The sequence below is a fragment of the Arachis hypogaea genome, chromosome 1 (genome assembly GCF_003086295.3).
Source record: "Arachis hypogaea cultivar Tifrunner chromosome 1, arahy.Tifrunner.gnm2.J5K5, whole genome shotgun sequence".
In the NCBI taxonomy this organism is placed as follows: domain Eukaryota; kingdom Viridiplantae; phylum Streptophyta; class Magnoliopsida; order Fabales; family Fabaceae; genus Arachis; species Arachis hypogaea.
Window position 1 is genome coordinate 2,244,929 of NC_092036.1, and position 23,192 is coordinate 2,268,120.

A 23,192-nucleotide genomic window follows, 5' to 3' on the forward strand; every position below is an offset into this window, starting at 1 on the left:
AACCATGTGGGTGTGTTTCGGCAGCTAATAATCACTTGTTTCATTAATCAAGTGGTTAGGAATTTAAATTTTACATTAAATTCTGTCATTTGTTTGCTTCTTAATGGATAACTCGCAACGAAGAAATTAATTGCTACATTTGGCAGTGGATAATCTATTAACTCGAGCCCTATCCATTTTCACAAAAGACAATGCGAACTCTAACAAAAAAAAGGACCATTTCGGACTTGCAATTCGAACTCGCAAAAAATCAAACAGACCACTTCGGACTTGTCCTCGTGAGACAATGCGACCCTTCTGTCACTTCCACCCTATTAATAGTAAGCAAAGACAGTGGGGAGTGGAGACAAAGTTGTTTGGGTGCATGGTACACCATAGTTCAGTCCTCAGATCCAGGTATGTGTTAGGATAATGATACTAAAACTTTTAGTGCTAACATGAATACCACATTCTAAGTTTCTAAACATTCATCTTGGAAGAGAAATTGAGAATCAAGTTTATAGGCTCTACAATACAATATCAATGGTTAACATTATAGTGTCCATATCAAGTTTATGGGATGGGATGTATTATACTTACGGATGTATGAGTTTTGAAATTTGTCACATGCTGGAGTGTCTTTTTTCAAGTTGTATTTTGTTGTCGATACTTGCTCCTTACCTTCTTGGTGAGTGGAGCCATGTTGTTTTGAACTAAAAGAGGGGAAAAAGACAAGACAAAACAAAACATAGATTCCAAATAAATTCTTATCTTCCCACTGAATACTGTCACAACAACTAACAAGTGGATCCCATGACTAATTTCGTATTTTCGTCCGAGTAGGAATAAAAAAACAGTTTAATTTGTCTTTGTAAAGTGCAAACTTATATATGGAGTAAAAAATTGTTAACTTCACAGAAGATGAAAAGTTTTGGAAAAAGAAACACAGACGACATGTCAATAAAACATTTAATTCATAAGGAATGGACGCGCATTTAACCAGAATTTGTTCAAAGATGCGACCCTATCAAGTTAGATAAGGAAAATGAAGCAAGCTGTTTCGCCTAAATAACATGTAAATTTAATTGTACAAAATAATAGAGAAGCTAAGAACTTGACCTAACACCAATTCAGATACATTATACATAAGCAATCATTAAATGAACTAATATCTACGCAACTGGATCTCATGTGTAAACAATGTACAAAGGCAACAATGGGATTCTTTTGGCTGCTTCAGTAATCAATTACCAGCAGATTTTCTTCTGTGGCTTCAACACAGAAAGTCGGTCATTAAGAGAGTAACTCCTTTAAGTTAATTAATACACCACGAGCCTTCCAAACTTGCAAGCACATTTTTGAATCAGCATTACCATGCACCAAAGCATAACCAAGGTAGACTTTGGCTCACATTTATGCAAGCTTCTGGGGATGAAAATTCACTATCCGATGATGGGACTGATCAGTCAAATTCCTGCCAAAACACCAAAGACAGCAATGCCACATCATAGCTGCAAAGCTAGGTCTGGTTGCTGCGAGTCAATGACCCCTGAAGACTGCTTCGCAGGTGATCCCGGAGATTGGAAGCCAATATTCAAGTCAGGAGGAAGTGTTTCCTGTTTTTGTCTTGGTTGGCTAGGAGGGCTTGGACCTCGCCAATGGGACTGCATTTGAAATCTAGATAGATCAGCTGATGCTAACTGAGGGATAACCATAGGTCTGTTTGGAAACGGTGAAATAGCAGCTTGCGGTACAAATGCCTGGAATGGAAAATTGTTCTTGTCAGACTGGAAAGGCGCTGCTCCAGGAGGAAAGTTCCCCCGAATTTGGGACATATGCTGATGCAGCTCTCTTGTCGGATTGTACAATGAATATGCAGATATCTGACTTTTGGGTGAGCTCGAATTGTCTGGTACTTGTTTAAACCCTCCTGCCCCTACAGACATCCATGCCCGCGCGGCTGCTGCTGCTGCTGAAGCATTGGCCGAGTCATCTCTCTGTACAGATCGATCTGATGGTGTCACTGGCGGAGTATTACCTGGGGAATGATTAGAAACCTGCTGTTTTTGAGTCCTTTCGGCAAACATTCTCATTAACTGAACTGGGTCACTGACACTCTGCTCCTTGCCATGGACAAGAGGAGGTGCTCTCCCTGCTTGGTTTGATGTACTTTCAGATGATGGATAAGTCACCTGTCTATTCGAATTAGAATTCATTACTTTTCCATTTGGCAATTCTCTACTAACCACTCCATTAGTATCTGGCTGCTTGAATGATACAGATGGAATGGTATTCATGTTCCTTGATACCATTTCTCTGGGCTTAGACAAAGTTGGAGAAGCGTTACTTGGAAACTTTGCAACTGAACTGGAATTATTTTCATTCATTGAAGGCGCAGAGTTCAACTCCACTTGTTTCAAAAACTGATTCTCAGACTTACCAAAATTCCGGGATGGAACATTCTTCTGCTGATTATTGAGGTCAACAGGAGCATTGGGTCTTATTCCACCAGAACCAAACAATGAGGGTTTTCCCTCTGATGCAAGCCCATTGGGAGGACAAATTGGAAACTGCTTCCCCTGAAAAACTTGCCGATCACCATTATGCTCAATGGTGGGTTCCACATTTCTACAATTTTTGTCACCTTTTATAGATGCACTACTACAATGCAACCTCGTAACCAAACTATCATCCTTTTGCATACGATTGCCAAACATTAATACTGGGGTTGGAAGAGGTTCATACTCTCCAACCCAACCACGACCAAATTTACATCCAGCTGGCAGCGCCTGCTGAATCTTATGCGAAGCAACTTTCCAAGCAACAGGTCCTAGACTTGCACTAAATCGAGCCAAACTCCTAGCATAGGAATACTCCGCATGAAGTCCAACCTAAATCCAAAAAGAGAAGAATGATATGAAAAAGATGAGTTGAAATTAATTCAAAAATTTGAAATCAGAACTATGGATACTTACAGTAACCAGATGCTTAGGTTCACTCTCAAAAGTCATAAATATTGAATCTGATCGTGTAATTGGTTGATTTGCCATATTATAAGATGCACGGCGATCTTCATCAAGAGCTAATGACCTCCTTCCCATCTTGGAGAGAAGACCTCGCCCTGAAAAAAATTAGAATGGAATAAAGCAAAAGAAGATGACGTTGTGATTATTATACTTTTCCGACGATGCATAGAAGTGAAGAATGAAGCCCTATCGTATAAGGACAGACAGTCAAGAACGCGATCCCTTGTTTGAGATACCTGGCAAAATATCTTCAGGTTTCTCTTGAGTTGCATCAATCATGAAAGCATTTGCCTCGAGAATGCCATCAATTATTCCAGGTCTCTCACAGCTACCGCCTTGCATTGGAAAAGAAGTTGGCTGTACATCATTAATGGTAGCAAGAGTTGCCCCTGAGGAAAAATCAGAGCCAATGGGTTCCTGTGAGGCTCGACCCAGTGGCTTCTTTCCTTGTTTCTTAACCAAAGAAATAGACCTTGTTTTCTGTTCTAGTTTCAGTTCAGCCTGGGAGCGTTCAAAGTCCATCCTTAACTTCTCGAACTTTTTCCGCCCTTGTTCCTGTATTGATCGTGCCTGCAAAACAGATACAGGTCCAAAAGTAAATACACAAAAATGATAAGCGATGCCACATGTTGGTAGGAAAAACAGGGTATGTATTGAGCCATTACCTGTTTGTGGTAAATAGTCTCTGGTGCATTGTATTGCATTGCATTTGAGCAGATTAAAAATACATCACTCTGCATCCAACAATTTCATTCGCAGATCAGTGAAGTTACACTATTTTTTTGTTGTCTTGCAATTTTTTACTCAATCAGGAAATAAAATTCAAGCAACAGAGGGATCTCTTAGTAGAAAAGTAAATTCATTATCATGTTTCTTGAATATAATGGATATTGCATAACAATTATAATTGATTATGAAAATTCTACAAATTCTATAGCAACGAAAATCCATTTTAGTCAAAGTTAAAAGCAAACTACGAACATAAATGTGCACCCATGACTGTGTAGTAAACATCATGTGACTAGAGATCATTGGATAACATCAATCAAATTATAGTCCATGGAACATAAACTGTTTTATCTGGCAAATTTTAAATGGAGATTTTTGTAAAGCTAACTAAAGATTTGAGGCCAAGAAGTGCTTAATATGGTTGGTATACCATTGCCGTAAAGAAGATGCCTCTGCTGTCCTAGTAAATAAAGCTTTTGAAACTAAGATCTAGGCTATCATATCATGCTGAAACTGTTGCATGTAAATAAATAAACAAAAATAAAAATAAAAAATAGAGTGGCATCCATGAAAAGATGGAAGCCAGACACAAAAACCATAAGCTAAAAACTGCGGGCTTTTCTTTAGAATTCCAGTGTATATATTTTCTATCCCAATATGCAAAACAAAGGCAATAAAGCCTTTTCTTACTAGGTGAGTTTAGCCATACAAATTAAATGACCCTTGCCCGTATAATAAATAGGTAAAATGACATCACTTATCATACTATGGGGATACAATATTTTAGCGTTAAAGTCGCTAAACAAAAATCTCCAATTTCACCACCAGGATACGATATCAAAATTTGATGCCAAACAAATTAACGGCTGAACAGAATCAAACAAATACAAAAGATTTTTTCCTCCTTCTAGGTCAACATAAAAAGTACATCCTTCGTAATTTTATAATCCCCAAATCAGAAACACACATATGTTGAGGCAAAAACCACAACTATATAATACAAGAAACCTCATGTGATGTATCACATATTCCCCATCTTAGATATACACACAACTTCTAACTTTAGGCCATCTTGAGCATGTATTAGCAGAAGATTCTCCATCCGATGAAGATGGCATGATGCATCAAAAAAGAAGAAAATAAAATAGCACAACACATTGAACATCTTCAATATCAATAATAACATAATATTGCAATGGCTGCCGGTAATTAATACTGCAGAAACTTATTACATATCTCATCTTTCCGACATGCATGCAAACCTTGACTACCAGTTCAATAAATTGACAAATAAGCCATTCTAAAGGGTTTGCATTCTAATTTCAAAGAATTAATATTTTTTTACTGACATTTGCTGACAAACTCAATCTTACAGAATCCACCAAATGAAAAGACGGGGAGAGTGTAACAAAAATAAAAAAAGAAAACTAGAGAGAAAGCAGTGCCTTAAATAATTCAATCTCAACTCCCAATTCCAGGAATTGTAAGCAGGCTCAAGATCACATCCCAAATTGCAAAATAATAAAAACCTCAAACAAAAGACAAAAACTCCTCCAAATACAATTCATAAACAATCAAGAAAACTTTGTTTTTAACGTACCTCAAATTGCTCCAAAGTGGGATAGGATCCATTTGCCAACTTCTTCCTGACCGTGGCAAAGTCCATGGGATGCTCAATTACATCGTGATAATCGGGAAGCTGCATGTCAAAATAGAATTTGAGCTTCCAATTCAGCAGGTGTCTTCCAATAGCAAGATTACCAATTCAAAGGAAGAAAATTTCACACACCTCTTCTGGATCAACTGGTTCTGCGAACACACCGTAAGTGTCCTTCCTGCCATCATACAGACCCAAAATGAAGGATCACTACGCAGTCATATGATAAACCAAAACGAGAGAGAGAGAGAGAGAGAGAGAGAGAGAGAGAGAGAACTGAGAACCCATACTTTTGAAGCTTGTCAAGGATCAATTCCAGAGTCCTCTTATCCGGCAGTGGAATCCCAGATGGAGGATTCGTTGGAGTTCCTAACACCAATGACCGAAAAACAAGGCAAAATAAGAGGGGGAGAAAAATCAAAGGACTAGACAGAAACAGAACTATGTGTATTGTATCCTTTTCAGTGCCCAAATCTAATCACCCTTGTAAACAAGAAAAAGAGAGAATTAACAAGTGCACCCCCAACAACAACCACAACCACAATACCCAATTGAAATCACACAAACCTGAAGCACAGTGGAGCCCTTTCAAATCCACTTTTCTGCCTTTTACCTGTCATCATAACAAAGAAACACAGACACCGAACACAATTAATAACTCCATTCAAAGGACCAAAAGACATACACTGCTTTCACAAGACAGAGACAGACATAACTTATATATATTTAGAGAGAGAGAGAGAGAGAGAGAGAGAAATCAGGTGTTGTGGATGGTAGTTTTGACAGTTGACTTGTAAGTTTCTCTCTCTCTCTCTCCTTAATCCCGACACAGACAGAGAAACCTAGAGAGAGAGAGAGAAAGAGAGAGAGAGAGAGAATTGATTATTTATAGCTAGCTACACGCTGAGTTGAGTGAGTTCTCAGTGCAACTGTGGAATTTTTTGCATATTTCGTTTTCCATTTCAACTTTGACTCACATCACTCACCATTTCTTCTTCGTCTTCTGCGTCCTCGTTCTCTTCTCCTCCTTCAATTTCGTCAACGTCTCCTCCTTCTTCATCTTCTTCAAGCGCGTGTTCAGCACGCGAATCGGCACGCGCGTCCTCTTCTTCTTCTGCGTCATCTTCACCTTCCCCTCGAGCTGCTTCTTCTTCTTCTTCTTCTTCTTCTTCGTCACTGTTGAGCTTGTCAACGAGCTTCAGCTTCTTCTTTTCGCGCCTCCTCTCGTCCTCATCCTCGTCAAGGTAATCGTCATCGTAGTCAATGATGTTGTACCTCACATTCCGGCGCCGGAGACTTCGCCGGATATCGGATTTCTCCGCCGCTTGAGACTCTCCGGAGCGCCGTGCCAGATCCGCCTTCGATGGCCTTCCCTTCTTCTTCCTCCTCCCGATCTGACCCATCAGACCAATTTCTCTCTCTTGTTTCTCTCTCTTGTTTCTCTCTCTAGAAGGTGCTGCTTTCTCTCTCTTGCTTTGCTTCGTCGTCTTCCATTTCCTTTGCTTTTTCTTCGCGGAGGCACAGGTTTGGCGTCTTTAGAGAGGCTCGGGTGCGGTATTGTTAGGGTCCGAACCTGGGTGCCGAGGGCACGAACCTAAGGCTCGGATCAGTGGGGGCAATACTAATAAGTAATAAGTGAATGATGAAGGATTTCCTTTTTATTGTTGTATCGGAGTCTGTATATAAAACGGCGCTTTCTGCTGCCCGTTGCCCGGGAGGGCTTGCGTGTCCCTTCTTCTGCCCGCAACTTCCGTCATTTTCATTTATTTTTCTCCGGATAGTAGTACAGAAAAAATCGATATTTTAATATTTTATACGAATTCAAAAAATAATTAAATATATAAAATATAATACTGCAATAAGATTTAAATTGTCGCTCCTTATTTTTCTAGGTCGCAGGAGTGTATATTACAAAAGGATGTGATAAAAGACGTGTTTTATATTGATGTGAATTGGCGCCTCTAATTTTTTTTAAATTGTTTAATTTTTTAACAAAAGATTACAATTTGGATTGTTCGATTTATGTTTTTGAAAATAAAAAAAAATTACATTGAAATCAAATACTATTATTTTTGTTACTAAAAATAAAAGATTTAAAATTTAAAATCAAATAATTTGATTTATAGTTCGTTTTTTCTCTTTAAACAAATCAAATGGTTTGATTTGATTAATATCAACTTTAAAAAAGTAATTTCATATAAAGAAAAAAATACCTAAATTTTTAATAATAAAGTATTACACACATATTAATCTATATAAAAAAAATTAACCTTAAATTATAACCTTATTTGATTAAAAAATGTTGTAAAGTCAGGTCACTTATCTAAAATCTTAATATATAGCAGAAGATTTTAAAAATTAAATTCAGATTATAACCACTATGATAGCATTTGCCATCTACTTGATTATTTTACGAAAATAAATAAACACATAACAATTAAGAGAATTTATTTTTGTTCATTATCTAATAACTCTTTTCTTAATTTTTACTTGTTTTAGGATTTAGCTAATAGATATAGTAATTATATTTTAATTTTGAAAATTTTTAAAATTATGACTAATATTTAATTTGAATCAATTTTTATTTGTTAACGTTTGAAATAAGTTTTTAAATTTATTTTTAATATTAAAAAAAGAAAATAAAAGACAAAAAAATAAGAGAAAAAATATTCAGTTTAGACAGTTCCTTACTCAAAACGACTTTATGAAATTTTGGCCAAGGTAATATCCATTCAACTTAGAGAAAATTTAGGAAGCCAATATTTTTATTAAAATTTGATAAGTACTTAACGAATAAATAAAAAGTAAATAATTCTACATCATTAAATATAATCTTATTAAAAATATTATTGATAACTAATTAATAATTACAAATTACAAAAATTATTGACCTAACACTCCTCTTTCAACTTAATCTTCCTCCCTTCTAGCTCCTCTCTTTGTTTGTCAGTAGGTCAACGATTGTGTTAGCCTCTCTCAACACAAGGCTAAATTGAACTTTCCAGTTAAGACACAATAACTCATAAATTTTGAAAATCAAATTAGAATCATTGCTTTACTGTCGCATTGGAGAAATCATGAACAACAAGGTAAGTATCAAACGAATCTATCTTACAAATAATCTTCTTCAAAGTTCAAACCACATCTTAGGCTACCATAAATTGCACTGCAAACCCAAGATTTATTACCCATCAAAATCTCAACAGTAATGCATTGTTTCATGACCTCAATGACTTTGCAATGATTAATATCAACAGAAGAAAGAAACCAAATTCTATCATTGTGCCCTTGAGCCTTAGAAATGCTAACAGAAGAGTATCCCAAACCATTCCAAAAAAAAAAAAATCATTCTATCATACATCACATGAGTCTCCACAACAATATAAAATGATGGGTGATATTTATGAATTATTTTTTTAAAATGACATGAGACATCTTCTTAGATGCTCCACTAACATTCTAAGCTCGCTACTATCTCTAAAAAAAATAAATAGTAGTGAGAAGATAAAACACCTGTATATGACTTGGAAGACTTTTACACCTTGTTTGTTTGATGTATGTGCCAAGTCAGGATATAAATATGATAGAATGTGCCTATTATTTGGTTTGTGGGATAAAAAAATGAGAATAACACATTTACACACAAACATACATAAGATATGTGTATTTCATATATCAATAAAATAGTGAGACACAGATTTTAAGTGATGGACATAGATTTACATTAATTTTTTAGACTTTTTTACCCTCATTTATTTTTTGAAATTTTAAATATCTCCTTTTTTATTATAAACCCTAACCAATGATAATCTCTTCTCCTGTGCTTCGAGAAAATCTTCATAGTAGTCCCTGAGATTCGCATGAATACTCAATGTAGTTCTCAAGATTCCGATTTTTTTATTGTAATCCTCCAGATAGCGTGGGTTAAGACGAAGCAGAATCCCACACCACTCTGGCCAAAGCGCCTAGTCGGGTATCGGTGAAAACTTCGTCTCGTATACCTTGAACACAGCCCCCTGCATGTACACTGGATGAACATATGGAGCCCACTCGATGCTTGCAGCGGCATAAGTGGCCAACGCATATCGACATGGGTAGGGATGGCAAAAACTCCCGGCGAAGTGGGTACCCGCGGGGATTTACCCGATAAAAGGCGGATATGGGAGAAATTTTGTACCAGCAAGGACGGGGACCCGTTGATTATATGGGGGAGGGTGGGGATAGAGGTCCCCGCCCCGTGGAGATTTTTATAATTCCCGTATATGTAAAAAGACAATAATATCTCATATATATATATATATATATATATATATATATCAAAGTGAGGAATTGAAAATTCCAAGTTTCCAACCTTAGTCGTCACTCGCACTCACTTACTCTGAAATCTGAAGCTCGGTCTCCCTCTTCTCTCCTCTCCTCTCACCACTACCAATCACCACTGTTGTCTGCCATCTCCTACCCCCTTACCGCCGCCAACACGAAGCTCCTACCCTCTCTTCGGGCGCCTAAGTCTCATCAGTCATCCTGTTTGCAATCGCAACATCGTCGTCGCATCTGGCCAGCCGAGGAGAACATTGCTGTCGCCGCCTGACCCAGCCGAGGCAACAGCGTCGCTTCATAGCCTCTTCGCCAACCTTCACCTCTTCGCGTCTTCGCCTTGTCGCCGATCTTCATTGTCAACTCAGCTGCTCTTCCTCCCGGTAAGTTTTGTAAACTACCATTTAAATTCATTTAGTTATGATTTTAGGGTTCATCTATTATATTATCTCTATAATTTTAATTTGCTTTGCAGAACTTGTACTGATTTATTTTAATTTGCTTTGAAGAATTTGTGAATTTATTTTGCTTTGAAGAACTTGTTCTGATTTATCTTAATTTGCTTTGAAGAACTTATTAATTTTAATTTGTAACTTGTTAATTTGCTTTAAAGAACTTGTACAGATTTATTTTAATTTGCTTTAAAGAATTTGTTAATTTTATTTTGCTTTGAAGAACTTGTTCTGATTTATCTTAATTTGGTTTGAAAAACTTGTTAATTTTAATTTGTTTTGAATAACTTGTTAATTTGCTTTGAAGAACTTGTTCTGATTTATTTTAATATGTTTTGAAGAACTTGTTAATTTTAATTTATTTTGAAGAACTTGTTAACTATTATATTATTTCTGATTTTGATTATTCCTGATTTTGATTTTTTTCGTTACAATTTAAATTCCTGTGATTTATGTCATCTGATTTTTGTGATTTTTTTTGAAATTTTATAATTCTTATTCTTTGGGATTTTTTGTTCGATGTAGGATTCAAATAAATTGAAATTTACCATCACTACCATCACAGGACGAAAGAAAGCTTGAGAATGATATTTTTTAGTTTTTGAATATGTTTGGTTGTTTTAATATTTTATAAATATATTTAGTAGAGATGTTTATTGTTTATTGCTGTTTAAGTATTTAGAGACAATAAAAAATATGTTTGTAATAACAATTGGGAATTATCTTCATTTTTTCTATTTTTATTTTTTTCGATTCTTATTATTTTTTATAAAATCTGTGGATATTCACGGAGACTCCGGTACCTGACGGATACGAGATCCCCGTTACCCGTCACGTGGACGGGACATGGACAGATTTTGGAGACGGGGGGCAGGCATGGGGACCCATTGCCATCCTAAGACATGGGAAGTGGAGAGATTGGAAAAGTCTACAATCACACTTATTCACCGTTAGCCGAACACGGAATGAATCTTGTGACCAATATTCGAACGGCTCTAACTCCTCAACGACAAACACTGAAGCCCATCTGTCACAATGGGTAACACACATCTTTAGGAAACACTCTCTGTTCTTTTCAATAGCTGCCATCAGCCCCTGGGAGAAGCGATTTCCAACCGCCAGCTATGTCTGTGTCTCCCTGCCCGTCGTGACGAACAACTTCTGCAGCCTCTCATATGTGATGCGCACGATGGCAGAAACCGGCAAGTACTGTATACCCTTCAGCACTGCATTGATGCACTCCGACAGATTTGTTGTCATGTGCCCAAACCGGTGATCGCCGTCGCACTGTTATAGCCATATTTTTTGTTGAATCTACCAGCCCAGTCCGCCATCTCTTGCGACAAACTTCTCAAGGCATTCATGTACCACTCGTACCCAACCTTACTTGGACTGTAAGCAGCGTTAATGAGGAATCACTTGCCCTTGTCGGACTTGAAACGAGACATGAAATTTGCGGTCATGTGTCTTACATAATAAGCATGGAACTCCCTGGGAGGGTGCCATCCACTATCATTGGCACTCAATGCAGCCTTGATTGCCTGAGATCTATCAGAAATAATCATCAGGACGTCCTGTGGGGTGACATGTCATCTCAGATTAGTCAGGAAGAAAGACCATGCCTCTGTATTCTCGGACTTTACAATTGCAATAAGCAACACACCACCCTATCTGCCATACAAATGGGTACCGTCGACAGAAACAAAAGGCTTGCAATGCTTGAAAGACTCAGCACAGGACATGAATGCCCAAAATACTTTGTCGAATATGCTACAGTCGCATACCATAAGGTGCCCATCATAGTAAGGTACAGCCCTGAGCTCGCATATCATTCCGGAACAACAACTCTACAGTGCTTGTAGAAGCTTTGGCACCTTGTTGTATGACTCTTCCCAGTCCCTATATATATGTGCAATTGCCTTTTGCTTTGCCATCCAGACCTTTCTATATGAGAGTTTGAAGTGATAGCTTTGTCGAACTGCAGCCTTCAAGACAGGGATGCTGATAAATGGGTTGGACTGTATCGACGGTAAAATGACCTTGCAGATGAGGCTACTGTCCAATTGTCGATGGTCTTGAGACATGGTGGGTGCTAAACACGTATGCGCTCCACCAACCCTCCAGATCTCTGTAACGAAATAAAACATTCATGGTTGGAAACTGCACTAGATATAACAATCATAAATGAGTAAATACGCCACAATTAAACTTGACCTCACCAGTATCCAAGTTTCTGTCGGAGGGCTACACTGAGACTCTATGGACATCCAGTTGAAGCTTGGCGACAATGCACACGGTACTTCAATCGGTCCGATTCGATCACTCGATAGTCAACACTTCTGCGAATGCTGTAGTTCTTCACACCCTGCATTACTACATCTCTGCTTTTGAATCTGTAGCCGACACGAAACTCCACCTCACCATCTAGGTTATAATCGTCTTCCCCGATATTCGAAAAAGGAGTTTTATCATACATCGCGTCCAGATCCAATGCATGATAGTGACTTGGTACATCTGATAGCGCCAGAATCGGGTGGGGAGGGGTGAGGCAACACATAGCGCATCGCTGGCTCAGCCAGCATCTTCGGTACAAACTCCTGCTCATCATCATCTTCAGACGAATCACTATCATTGCTATCCGCAATGTAATCTTCGTCGGAGTCTTCATCACTGACGTCCATGCCTTTCACTGGACTAGCAACATGAATCGGTGGTGGTGCAATAGGTGGGTCATCCTACACAAAGGTCGAGTGGGCAGATCCACTGCCACCAACATCACCAACCTTTGCGGAAAGCTCCATCACTTGTTCTGCCATAATTCTCCTATGGATGTCAAACATGAGTTGCACATACTCGTCGCCTTGTAGCCGAAACAGGCGAAACCAAGAAATTCTGTTATTCAATGGTGCTAGCAAGCTATACATCACCCTTCTGATCTCTTTTCTCCCTAAACCACCAAGGTTGCTCAATATCAAACTCGAACTTACTTGCCGAGTGCACAATAGCAATGGATTATCACACTCAAATATCACCCCATTGTTACTGTTCCTCATACGGCAATTGGGATGCAAACAGACAACCACATATCCGCTACTACTAGACATTTTTGCCTATTTTTAGGAAGAAAAAACGGAGGAGAAGAAGATATGAAATGTATGTAGAGAATGTCAATAATTGCGCATTCTTTTATAACTGTTGAAAGTTTGTCTTACTGTATCTTGTTTACATTGTAAACGTTATAATTTAACACGTATAAACGAGGTAAGCTTGTACGTATCTTGTTTATACTCGCTTTTATACTGTAAACGAAATATACACGTATCACACATACTGTCTTATCTCGTTTAAAATATAAATGAAATAGGTGTAAACTTACAGTAATCCTACGTATTTCTGTAATAAATTTTAGGAAAAAGACAGATAGGTCCATGACTTTTCAAACTTTTGACAAATACATCCCTGACAAAATTTAAATACAAAAAAGTCCCTGACTTTAACAAACGGAGGACAATTTAGTCCTTCCGTCTATTTGCCTCTCATACACCTAACGGAACTGGCTGACGTGGCTGAAACGGTGTACAGGTGTCCGTTACGGTGCCACGTTGGAAGGGAAAAAAGTTCGAAGGACAAATAAGTCATTGACGTCATTTTACAAATAAAGTTCGAAGGACAAATAGGTCCTTGAGAATTTTTTTTCATTATACTTCTATTATGCTTCTATTATGAGAATTTAGTTTATAAAATTAGGCTAATTTTTTTTGTATGAAAAAAATATTGGTGTTTTTGTTGAAAATAGGAGAATGTGGTGTAATTATAGATGGGTGGATTTTTTTTGTGGGAAGTCAACACGTGGGGGGCGTGGTGCAACACGTGGGAGGCGTGGTGAATACGTGGCATCATTCTGGCCAACACGTGGGGGGCGTGTTGAACACGTGGCAGCATCTTAGCCAACACGTGGGGGCGTGTTGAATAATTTTCACAATACTATAATACACTTCAAATGTCAATATTCAACCAAAACACCAATTTTCTTTCCATATTAAAAATAATTTCTGATAAAATTATGCTTATATTTTGAAATCTAGTTAACTTATTTTATTATACAATTTAAATTATTTGTATTAAAATTGTAGAAATTGGGCTTGTTATGTTTCTACTCTTTTTCTTAAATTGCATTAGTTTAGTTTTAGTACATTTGTGTATTATATTAGAATTTGTTAAATTGCATTAGTTCAGTTTTCATCATACCAGTGGCATTAGTTAGCATCAGTTCATTTATGCATCAAGTTAGCATTAGTTTATTTGTGCATCATTCATGTATTAAGTTAGCATTAGTGCATTTGTGTATTATATTAGAACTAGTACTTTTATGCATAATAACATTACGAGAATATTTTTTTTTTAAATTATAGTTCACTTTGTTCTAACAGTATAAATTATGCATGACACAAAAGATTTATAAAATAAAACTACTTTTACAAAAAGGTCGTAAGTTGACAAAAGTTTCTGACTAAGAAGACCAAGATATCTGCAGATAAAATATTAAATAATAAGATTTTTAGTTATTATTTTTATATGAAAAAGTCTAATTTTTTATTAGTAATTAATTTTAACATTCGTTATCTAAAATTTAAAATAATTTAATGTGTATAATTTTACATTTAAAATATTTTAATTGTAAAAAATATCGAATGACATATTTTGATTTGTCAAATTACTAATATAAAATATAATTATATATAGAGTAAAAATAATAGAGAGAAATATAAAAATGGAGAGAGGTAGATGAGAGAATTTAGGAAATGAGTTTATTAATTTTGAAAAAAAAAATTCTCAAGGACCTATTTGTCCTTCGAACTTTATTTGTAAAATGACGTCAAGGACTTATTTGTCCTTCGAACTTTTTTTCACTTCTAACGTGGCACTGTAATGGACACCTGGACACCGTTTCAGCCACGTCAGCCAGTTCCGTTAGGTGTATGAGAGGCAAATAGACGGAAGGACTAAATTGTCCTCCATTTGTTAAAGTCAGAGACCTTTTTTGTATTTAAATTTTATCAGAAATGTATTTGTCAAAAGTTTGAAAAGTGAGGAACCTATTTGTCTTTTTCCCTAAATTTTAAAATTATTTATTTTAGTAAATAAAATATTTTTTAATTTATTTAAATAAAAAATGCCGTGGCCATACCTTTCCTTCGCCGTCGAAAAGAAGCGGGAGCAATGATATGGAAAAAGTGAGGAGAGCAGCGAATGAGATAGCTTACGCTCGCAACCCTCGTAAGCTCTGTCGTCTTCACCGCTCTCTCATCCCTCTCCTTTCCATTTCCTCCTCTCTCTACAAACTCTCTCTCTCACTTCGCCACTCTCTCTACCGACACGGCTTCTTCCCAGTCCACCGGTAACCCTTCTTCTCCCTAACTTTGTTTCGAAAGGGCAGAGCTCTAATTTTGTGTTTTTGATTGCAAGATTAGTTTGCCAGTTGCTGTTGTTAGCGTTGGGAATTTGAGCTGGGGAGGAAATGGGAAGACGCCCATGGTTGAGTTTATAGCTCGCTGGTTGTGTCATGTTGGAATTTCACCTCTCATTCTTTCAAGGGTACTCTCTTCTCCTTCCTTGCTTGTCCATCTTTTTTAGTTTAATTAATGGACCTGAATTTTGCAATTTCCATACTTATATCATTATTGGGGAGATATCATAGGTTGTTTAGTTGTCATTGTTGGAGAAGACTAGCATTTACACATATTCTTACAGGTTGCATTCCAGGTGTATTGCCAGAAAAATCCTGTAATGGGAACATTAAAAGTATAGGATCTAGGCTAGCAATACCCTGCAGCAATGTGCATATGATTAATTATTAGGGTAAAGTATATTTTTTGTCGTGATGATTTCGAAAAGTATTAAAAATATCTGTATCTTTTCTTTGAATCAATTTTAAATGAAATGTTTTAATTTTATTCAGCGTCAATTTGGTGATAAATTTGCAAAATGGTGGCAGATCAGTAAAGAAAGCCTTAAATTTTTGGTGGTGAAAGTTAGTCAAAATAACTTTTTTCCTAATTACTCCTATGATAATCCCCTCTTAATCATCCTAATAATATCTCTCATCCGGTCCCTCCCTCATGATCTCCAGCACCCCACCTGCTTCATCAACATCAACATCAACATCATCATCTCCTCCTCATTATCACCATCACCCCTCCCTCACCCCGTTGCCACCCCACCCACCGTCACCTCCACCTGAATTTCGTCCCCAACCTCTCCCTCACCACCACCACCAACAACAACAACAATCTCGAAGGCTCTCTTCCACTTGGTCTACTTCTTTTATACACTATCTAAGGCCAATAGCTGAACTGACTTCAATACACTTCCTTTTCTTTGTACATAAATTTGAGAGTAAATATCTTGCCGACCGCTGACCATTTGCTCGAAAGACAGCTCTCCTTCACAATTTGAAAATTCCTAACTAGTTCCCAGCCATCCAAATAATTAGAGTCTAAGCGGCCCTTGTTACTAGACTAAGTGGCCCCTACTATTGGACTAAGCGGTCCCTGACATATCAGCAGTTCATGGTGTTATGCATTCATATTTTGTCTGATACATGATGTGTGTGTTACAAAGGAAAAAGTACACTTTTTATTTTTTGTGCAAATAGGATTATAATTTAATGATCAAATTTTAAGGCTTATCTCCTTTGGCATCATAACTGATGGAAGATATATTTGACCCTTCATGCCAAAATCCTAGCTGAAGCAATATTGTTGTGTATTTTAATTTGTAACTTGCCTATCTGGCTTCATATGTTGCTTATTCTGGCAGGGTTATGCAGGTGGTGATGAAGTCAACATGCTTCGTAGGCATTTAATTTGGACACCAACTAAGTTTGGTGTTGGCGCAAATCGAGCTGCGGTTGCAAGTCAATTCATCCAAAGATATGGCTATGTTGATACCAGAGAGAGTTCATGGTATAGGAAACAGCAGCTGGGTCATGAGTTGAATGTTTCTGTTGATTCAGAAAATATTGGTGCTGTAGTTCTTGATGATGCAATGCAGGTAATGCCAACTATTGCACGCACCAAAGAACAATATAGAAAAGTAATTTCCTTTGCAACCTTTTTTTGTTTATTGAGGTATGGTTTATGATTTAGTGTTAAGTATGGTAGTGTTTGGACACGGTGACACATGTCTGCTGTTTGGTTTGGTGAGACACAGATTTTTGATGGACACGGGAAGACACAGATGGACACGGAGACACTAAATTAGTGTACCTCCAATTTAATGAGACACTGAGACACAACTTGTGAGACACTACTTTTTTACTCTTTTATCCTTATTCAATTTTTAAATTTTCAAAATTTATCCTCTTATCTCTTCAAATATTTCTTTTTTTTTTACTTCCTCTTTTAAATTCTACAACCAAATTTATTTTTCTATTTTCTTAAAAAAATTATACATTTAATTTTTTATTTATTTGAATTTTAATTAATCTTTGATAAATTTCGGACTTTGATTTTCTATTTTTTTTTCCAAAAAAAATTATATATTTAATATTAAATGATAATTTGAGATGATATTAGAAGAAAAAAAATAGGGGAAGAAATAAAAATTTAATGGTTATGACATGTAGCCTTTGAGGTGATGGATGTGTAGCGGTATTGGTAAAATTTGTGGTTGAATGAAGGGCAATTCAGACTTTTTCAAATATTTGTGTCTTGTTCATTATTTTCACCAAACATAAACATAGACACAAATATTTTATGTCTATGTCTTTAGTGTCTGTGTCTTTGTGTCTATGTCTCATCCTATACATCAACCAAACGGAGCCTATGATACTGGAAATACTGAGCCCTGCTTTTGGCTTGCTTAATTACCTTCATTTTGTTTGACAAGAAGTTTCTGTAAATGTTATCTTCTGTATGTAAGGTAGCACTGGAGTTTGTGGCGTGATTTGGATATTGTAATGGTTAATGGATTGACTCTTTGGGGCAACCTTCAGCTTTTGCCACTTGGACCTTTGAGGGAACCCTTGACTGCACTTAAACGAGCAGATGCAGTTGTAATCCATCATGCAGACCTGGTATGCTAAAGCGATACCTTCTTCAAGGAAATAATTTGCAAATGTTTTTGTATCAGTTTGAATTTAGTCATTTGGTTGGCATATAGATTTGCTTACTGACAATGTACTTCGGGTGGTTCATAGGTGTCTGAGAATATTCTCAAGGATATTGAGTCAACAATCCGAGGAATCAAAGAGTCGATTCCACTTTTCTTAACAAAAATGGATCCAACTTACTTATTTGAGGTGGGTAATACCAATGCCAATATACCGTTGACAGCTCTCCATAAAGCTACTATATTATGTGTTTCGGCTATTGGTTCCGCAGAATCTTTTGTGAAGAAAATTCAGAAGGTATTCCTCCTTAATAATCGTTCCTCTTCTAAATAGCATAACTAAACATAAACATATCAATTGGCCAGTTGTATTTTCACTTGTTAAAACTTGTCTTTCATTTTGCTTGAATCATAAAATTCTATGATTCTTAATCATGAAAAGGTTCTACTAAAAGTAAAATAACTAAACAAGAGATAAATAAAATAATTAATTAAGTGGGCGTAGTGCTTGTCATAACTCAACTTTCTTATTATATATTAATAGTACACTAACATATACTATAGAAATGGATCAACTTCTATGTAGTTGAAACTTGAAAGACAGCAAGGGATAAATATATGTTCCAGACATGATTAGTAACTCACACCAACCCCCTTTTATGCTGTGCTATCTAGCTATACTTTTACTTACCTTTTAAGTGGTTTTTGCTTCGAGGTCCCTGTTGTTTGCTCTTTTCATCTCTAAAGTGAAAACAACTTGATGCAGATGGGTGCACGTTATGTGGATCGAGTAGATTTCAGTGATCATCATGCATTCCATGTCAAGGTACGTTATATATAACTCCTGAATTTCAAACAAATATTTTTCTGACTGATTACATACTATGTTATTTCAAGTCACCATTTAAACCTGTCATACATTCTTTGCACCTGCTCTGCCAAGCCACACCATTTAAATTTCCTCTTGTTTCTTAATTTTATTTTAAAAGAAAACATTTACTAGGATACTCTTTTTTTCCTCATACTAATCTAGGATATTGAGTTGATCAGAGCCAAGCTAAGAGAATTAGAGGGCAAGTTTGGTTCCAAGCCCATAGTTGTTATTACTGAAAAGGTATGCTCATATTTTTACGTATAGGTTTGTTTCTATATTCATAACCCCCTATTTTTAATTAAACTTTTGTCTTGGCAGGATTATGATAGGGACCCGGAGATTCTCAAACAGCTGTATCCATTTAAAACTTTTGTTCTGTGTTCTGCATTGATGGTTATGTCCTATAAAGGAAGCACAGAGGATAGCTTTAAGAATTTTCTAAAGGACCACTTGAGATTAAAATTTCCTGCAGAAAATTAGTCTTAGGTTGTTGTAAGCTCTGCTTTTCATGCATGCATATGGTTAAGTATCCCAGTATCATTTGATAGGCCCTCTCTTTTGCAGCCATGTTACTGGTCCCCGAAATTACTACATTGATTATGAGTAATGTTAGTTCTACATCATAATTTTTGAAATGTTGACATTTTCATCCACCATTTGATGGGGGGTATGGGCTCCATTCGAACCAAGGTTTTTTAAAGTGAAAGATTGGTAAAGCGAAAAATTAACTGATTAATCACTCTAACATTAAGATGATACGGTTCATATGTGATAGATTGAACATAGATCTTACAAATTCAATGATGATTAATTTCTTATTTTATATTTTTATTACTTAACTACTCTCTTCACTTTAGAGTTGAGAGTTTTTTTTCCTGCTCAATTCTACCATGGTCCACTAAATATCTAATAGTAGATTAGAGTACATGGGCATATGGTTTTTCACAAATATTCAAATAACATTATAGTAAAATTAGGAATCTTGTACCATTGCATGTAACAAGTGTTTCTAATTGTGTGTTTGATACTTTGATTGAAATCTAGAAAATAAGTTGAAAAAGGCAAGCAAGCGTTTTTATAATACTTCAAAAAAGAAAAGAAAAAGAAAAAGAAAAAATGGACTTGCTTTTAAAGTTTGGATGGTAATAATTTTATTTTTGGGTGTGATTAATTTAAATTAATTGAAAAATGAGGTATAAAATTAAAATGTGTGTAATATGGACGTGTGACTCCTACAGGCTACAGCCTACAGGAAATGTCACTAACAAGGTAGCAAAGCATGATGGTGTTTTCGAAATAGATTCAGGAGGCAAAAGAAAAAGTGCTTGTTGGAGTTTTTGATGGGAACTAGGATTGGGCATGGTAAAAATCCAAACGGGATCTATTTCTTAACCAGTTTTGTGGTTTATGAAACCAAATCTGAGTTGGATTGAAGAAAGAAATCGGTTTTAAAAAACAAAAATAAGTTTTAAACCAATTTTAAAATTTAAATTTGATTTTATTTATAAACCGGTTTAAATTCAGTTTTTTAATATCTAAATCTAAAATTCGATTTTTTTAGATTCAGTTTTAAAACCGAATTTTTATTAAAACCAATTTTTGGAAATCCAATTTTAAAATTAGTTTTTGAAAATCCAGTTTTAAAACCAGGTTTTTTAACAAAAAAATCCACTTTTAAAATAAAACCAGTTTTTAGAAATTCAATTTTCAAACTATTAAAATTAAAAAAATTAAAATTAATACTAAAGTCATTTTAAAGTGTATAGGTTCATTACAACTAGAATTTGATTCTTTATAAATCTAATGACAATAGCTAATCTATATAACATATAATCATTCTCAAAACATCACAAGGATACCACCAAAATTCTCTCTAAAACAACAACCACAAAATATCAAAAGATGCCAAGTTGCTAACAAAATCATCAAAAAATCACAACCTTTGAGAAAAATATATATGCAAATAACAAAATATACCTTTGTCATTTTGAGAAAAATCTTTAAATGAAAGTATTAAACCAAATGTGAATACTAAGCATACCTAGTCATCATCAAGATTATCAATTGATGTCGCCAGAAAACAAACACCATCATTAAAGGAAAATATATCTGCCAAGAGAATCAAATTAATTATCAAGTCTACATTCAACAACTTTTAATTGGTAACTAATACCTAAATTCTAAAATAGCAAGACGACAAAAACAAAAATAAAATAAAATGAGAAGAAATATGAAAAAAATCCTATACCTTGATCAACTTGTTGAAAAACTTCACCATCATCATCTAAAGCAGAGAAAAGATTTTTCTTAAGCCAATCTCCTGTACAGACTAAGGCCTCTACCATTCTAGGTGTTAAGGAAATGCGGTATGGATCGAGGACTCTTCCTCCAGTACTAAATGCAGACTCCGAAGCTACAGTAGAAACAAGTATAGCCAATACCTTACGAGCCATATTTCCAAAAATTGAAAATCGGGTTGAGTTGACCTTCCACCAATTTAGGATATCGAACTTATGGGAGTGTTGGCTTGAACATCTTGCATATCAGCTTCACTTGCTTCCTCGGAATTTTGGTATTGCTGATAAAGTAACTTTACGCACCTGGACAACTTTGACTTTAATTCGCTCCCATTTTCTTCTCCAAATAAGTAATCCAAGAAATAGTTGACGTACTCAATCTTTTGTATTGGATTAAGTACGATAGTAATCAATAACAACACGTACATATTCATCAAATCAGGATTGCCACAATATTTCTCATACTTAACTCTCATCCTTTCCGCCATTGATATAGTACTAAAATCAACAGAATCACAAGAATGACGAATAAATCGTTCAATTGCAAATACTTTCTTCATATACATATCACTGGTAACATATAAAGTACCAGAAACATGTACAGTGGCATCACTGAATACTCGCAAAAATGGTACAATGGACTCAGCATACTCCCAGTCTGAATCAGAAGGAACACCTCTCCCTTTTCCTCTATTCATCTTTTCTATATAGATATTATCTTTCAAAGCAAGCAACTTAGATGCTTTCGATGCTTCAAAGCTACCTCTAACATTTGATAGGTAGAGTTCCACCTAGTCTCAACATCCATGCAAGGCAAGCCTTTATATTGAATTTTTTCTAGTTCAACACACTTTTGAAACCTACTAGCTCTAGATGGGGAATATCTAACATATTTTACTGTACTACAAATTCTCGAGACTACTTCATCAATCTCTTCCAACCATTCTTTTACAATTAAGTTTATAATATGTGCATAACACCTCATATGAATAAATTTACCATTCAAAATAATGCTATTTCAAGAACTTAATCCCTGCTTCAGATATTTAATTGCAACATCATTAGACGATGCATTATCAACTGTCACACTAAATACCTGATTCAAATTCTAATTATTTAAACAAGATTCCATTATTGCTCCTATAACCTCTCCTGAATGACTTGCCACTTGACAAAAATTAAGTATTTTTTATGTAATTTCTAATCCAAATCAACAAAGTGTGCTGTCAAACTCATATAAGTAAAATTTTGAATTGAAGTCCAAGTGTCAGTGGTTAGACATACTCTACCACAATTTGTCGAGAAAAAATCTTGCAACTTCATATTCTCTTCAGCATAAAGAGTTCAAATGTCACGTGCTAATGTAGTTCGTGAAGGAACTTTGAATCTTGCTTGTAGGGCATGCACAAATTTTCGGAATTTTGGACTCTCAACGAAGCAAAATCGTAACTCTTCTCCAATAAACATTTCCACAAGTGCCCTTCGAGTCTCCTCTTAGTCAAATTTGGAAGCACTGGGTGAATTTAAAACACCACGCTCATCTATAGTCAGTGTGGTAGTTGTTTTTCTTCTTTTATTCGAATCATTATAGAATTTTGCTTGCATCTTCTCAAATGACCACCCATTGAGCTGGTTCCATTTTCATATTGTATTAAACTACCACAATATTTGTATTTAGCCTTCTTCTCGATAGCATTCTCTACATCAAAATGATCTCAAATAGCTGACCGATTTTTATGAATACCTGAC

General features: G+C 35.8%; 2 protein-coding genes across 5 annotated transcripts; one reads left to right on the forward strand and one right to left on the reverse strand.

The window, feature by feature from the left end:
• Positions 1-934: 934 nt before the first annotated feature.
• On the reverse strand, positions 935-7,271 carry LOC112790016 (uncharacterized). The gene is made up of 9 exons (XM_025832228.3): positions 6,378-7,271; positions 5,959-6,004; positions 5,682-5,760; positions 5,524-5,569; positions 5,335-5,433; positions 3,671-3,739; positions 3,242-3,575; positions 2,955-3,100; positions 935-2,870 (listed from the first exon to the last, which is right to left on the reverse strand). Exons 1-9 carry the CDS (start codon positions 6,792-6,794, stop codon positions 1,485-1,487), a joined length of 2,622 nt encoding a protein of 873 aa, XP_025688013.1. The 5' UTR covers positions 6,795-7,271; the 3' UTR covers positions 935-1,484.
• Positions 7,272-15,352: 8,081 nt separating this feature from the next.
• LOC112790024 (probable tetraacyldisaccharide 4'-kinase, mitochondrial) lies at positions 15,353-19,781 on the forward strand. Of its 4 annotated transcripts, none has more exons than XM_072235193.1 (8): positions 15,353-15,558; positions 15,627-15,755; positions 16,980-17,255; positions 18,088-18,237; positions 18,361-18,570; positions 19,039-19,098; positions 19,306-19,386; positions 19,465-19,781. In XM_072235193.1, the coding sequence occupies exons 2-8, from the start codon at positions 15,693-15,695 to the stop codon at positions 19,624-19,626; spliced, it is 1,002 nt and encodes a 333-aa protein (XP_072091294.1). In that variant the 5' UTR covers positions 15,353-15,558; positions 15,627-15,692; the 3' UTR covers positions 19,627-19,781. The 4 variants fall into 4 exon arrangements, with proteins under 4 accessions (XP_072091294.1, XP_025688027.1, XP_072091288.1 ...); XM_025832242.3 differs by having other exon boundaries at positions 16,980-17,213; XM_072235187.1 differs by having other exon boundaries at positions 15,359-15,558; positions 15,632-15,755.
• The last annotated feature ends 3,411 nt before the right edge of the window (positions 19,782-23,192 follow it).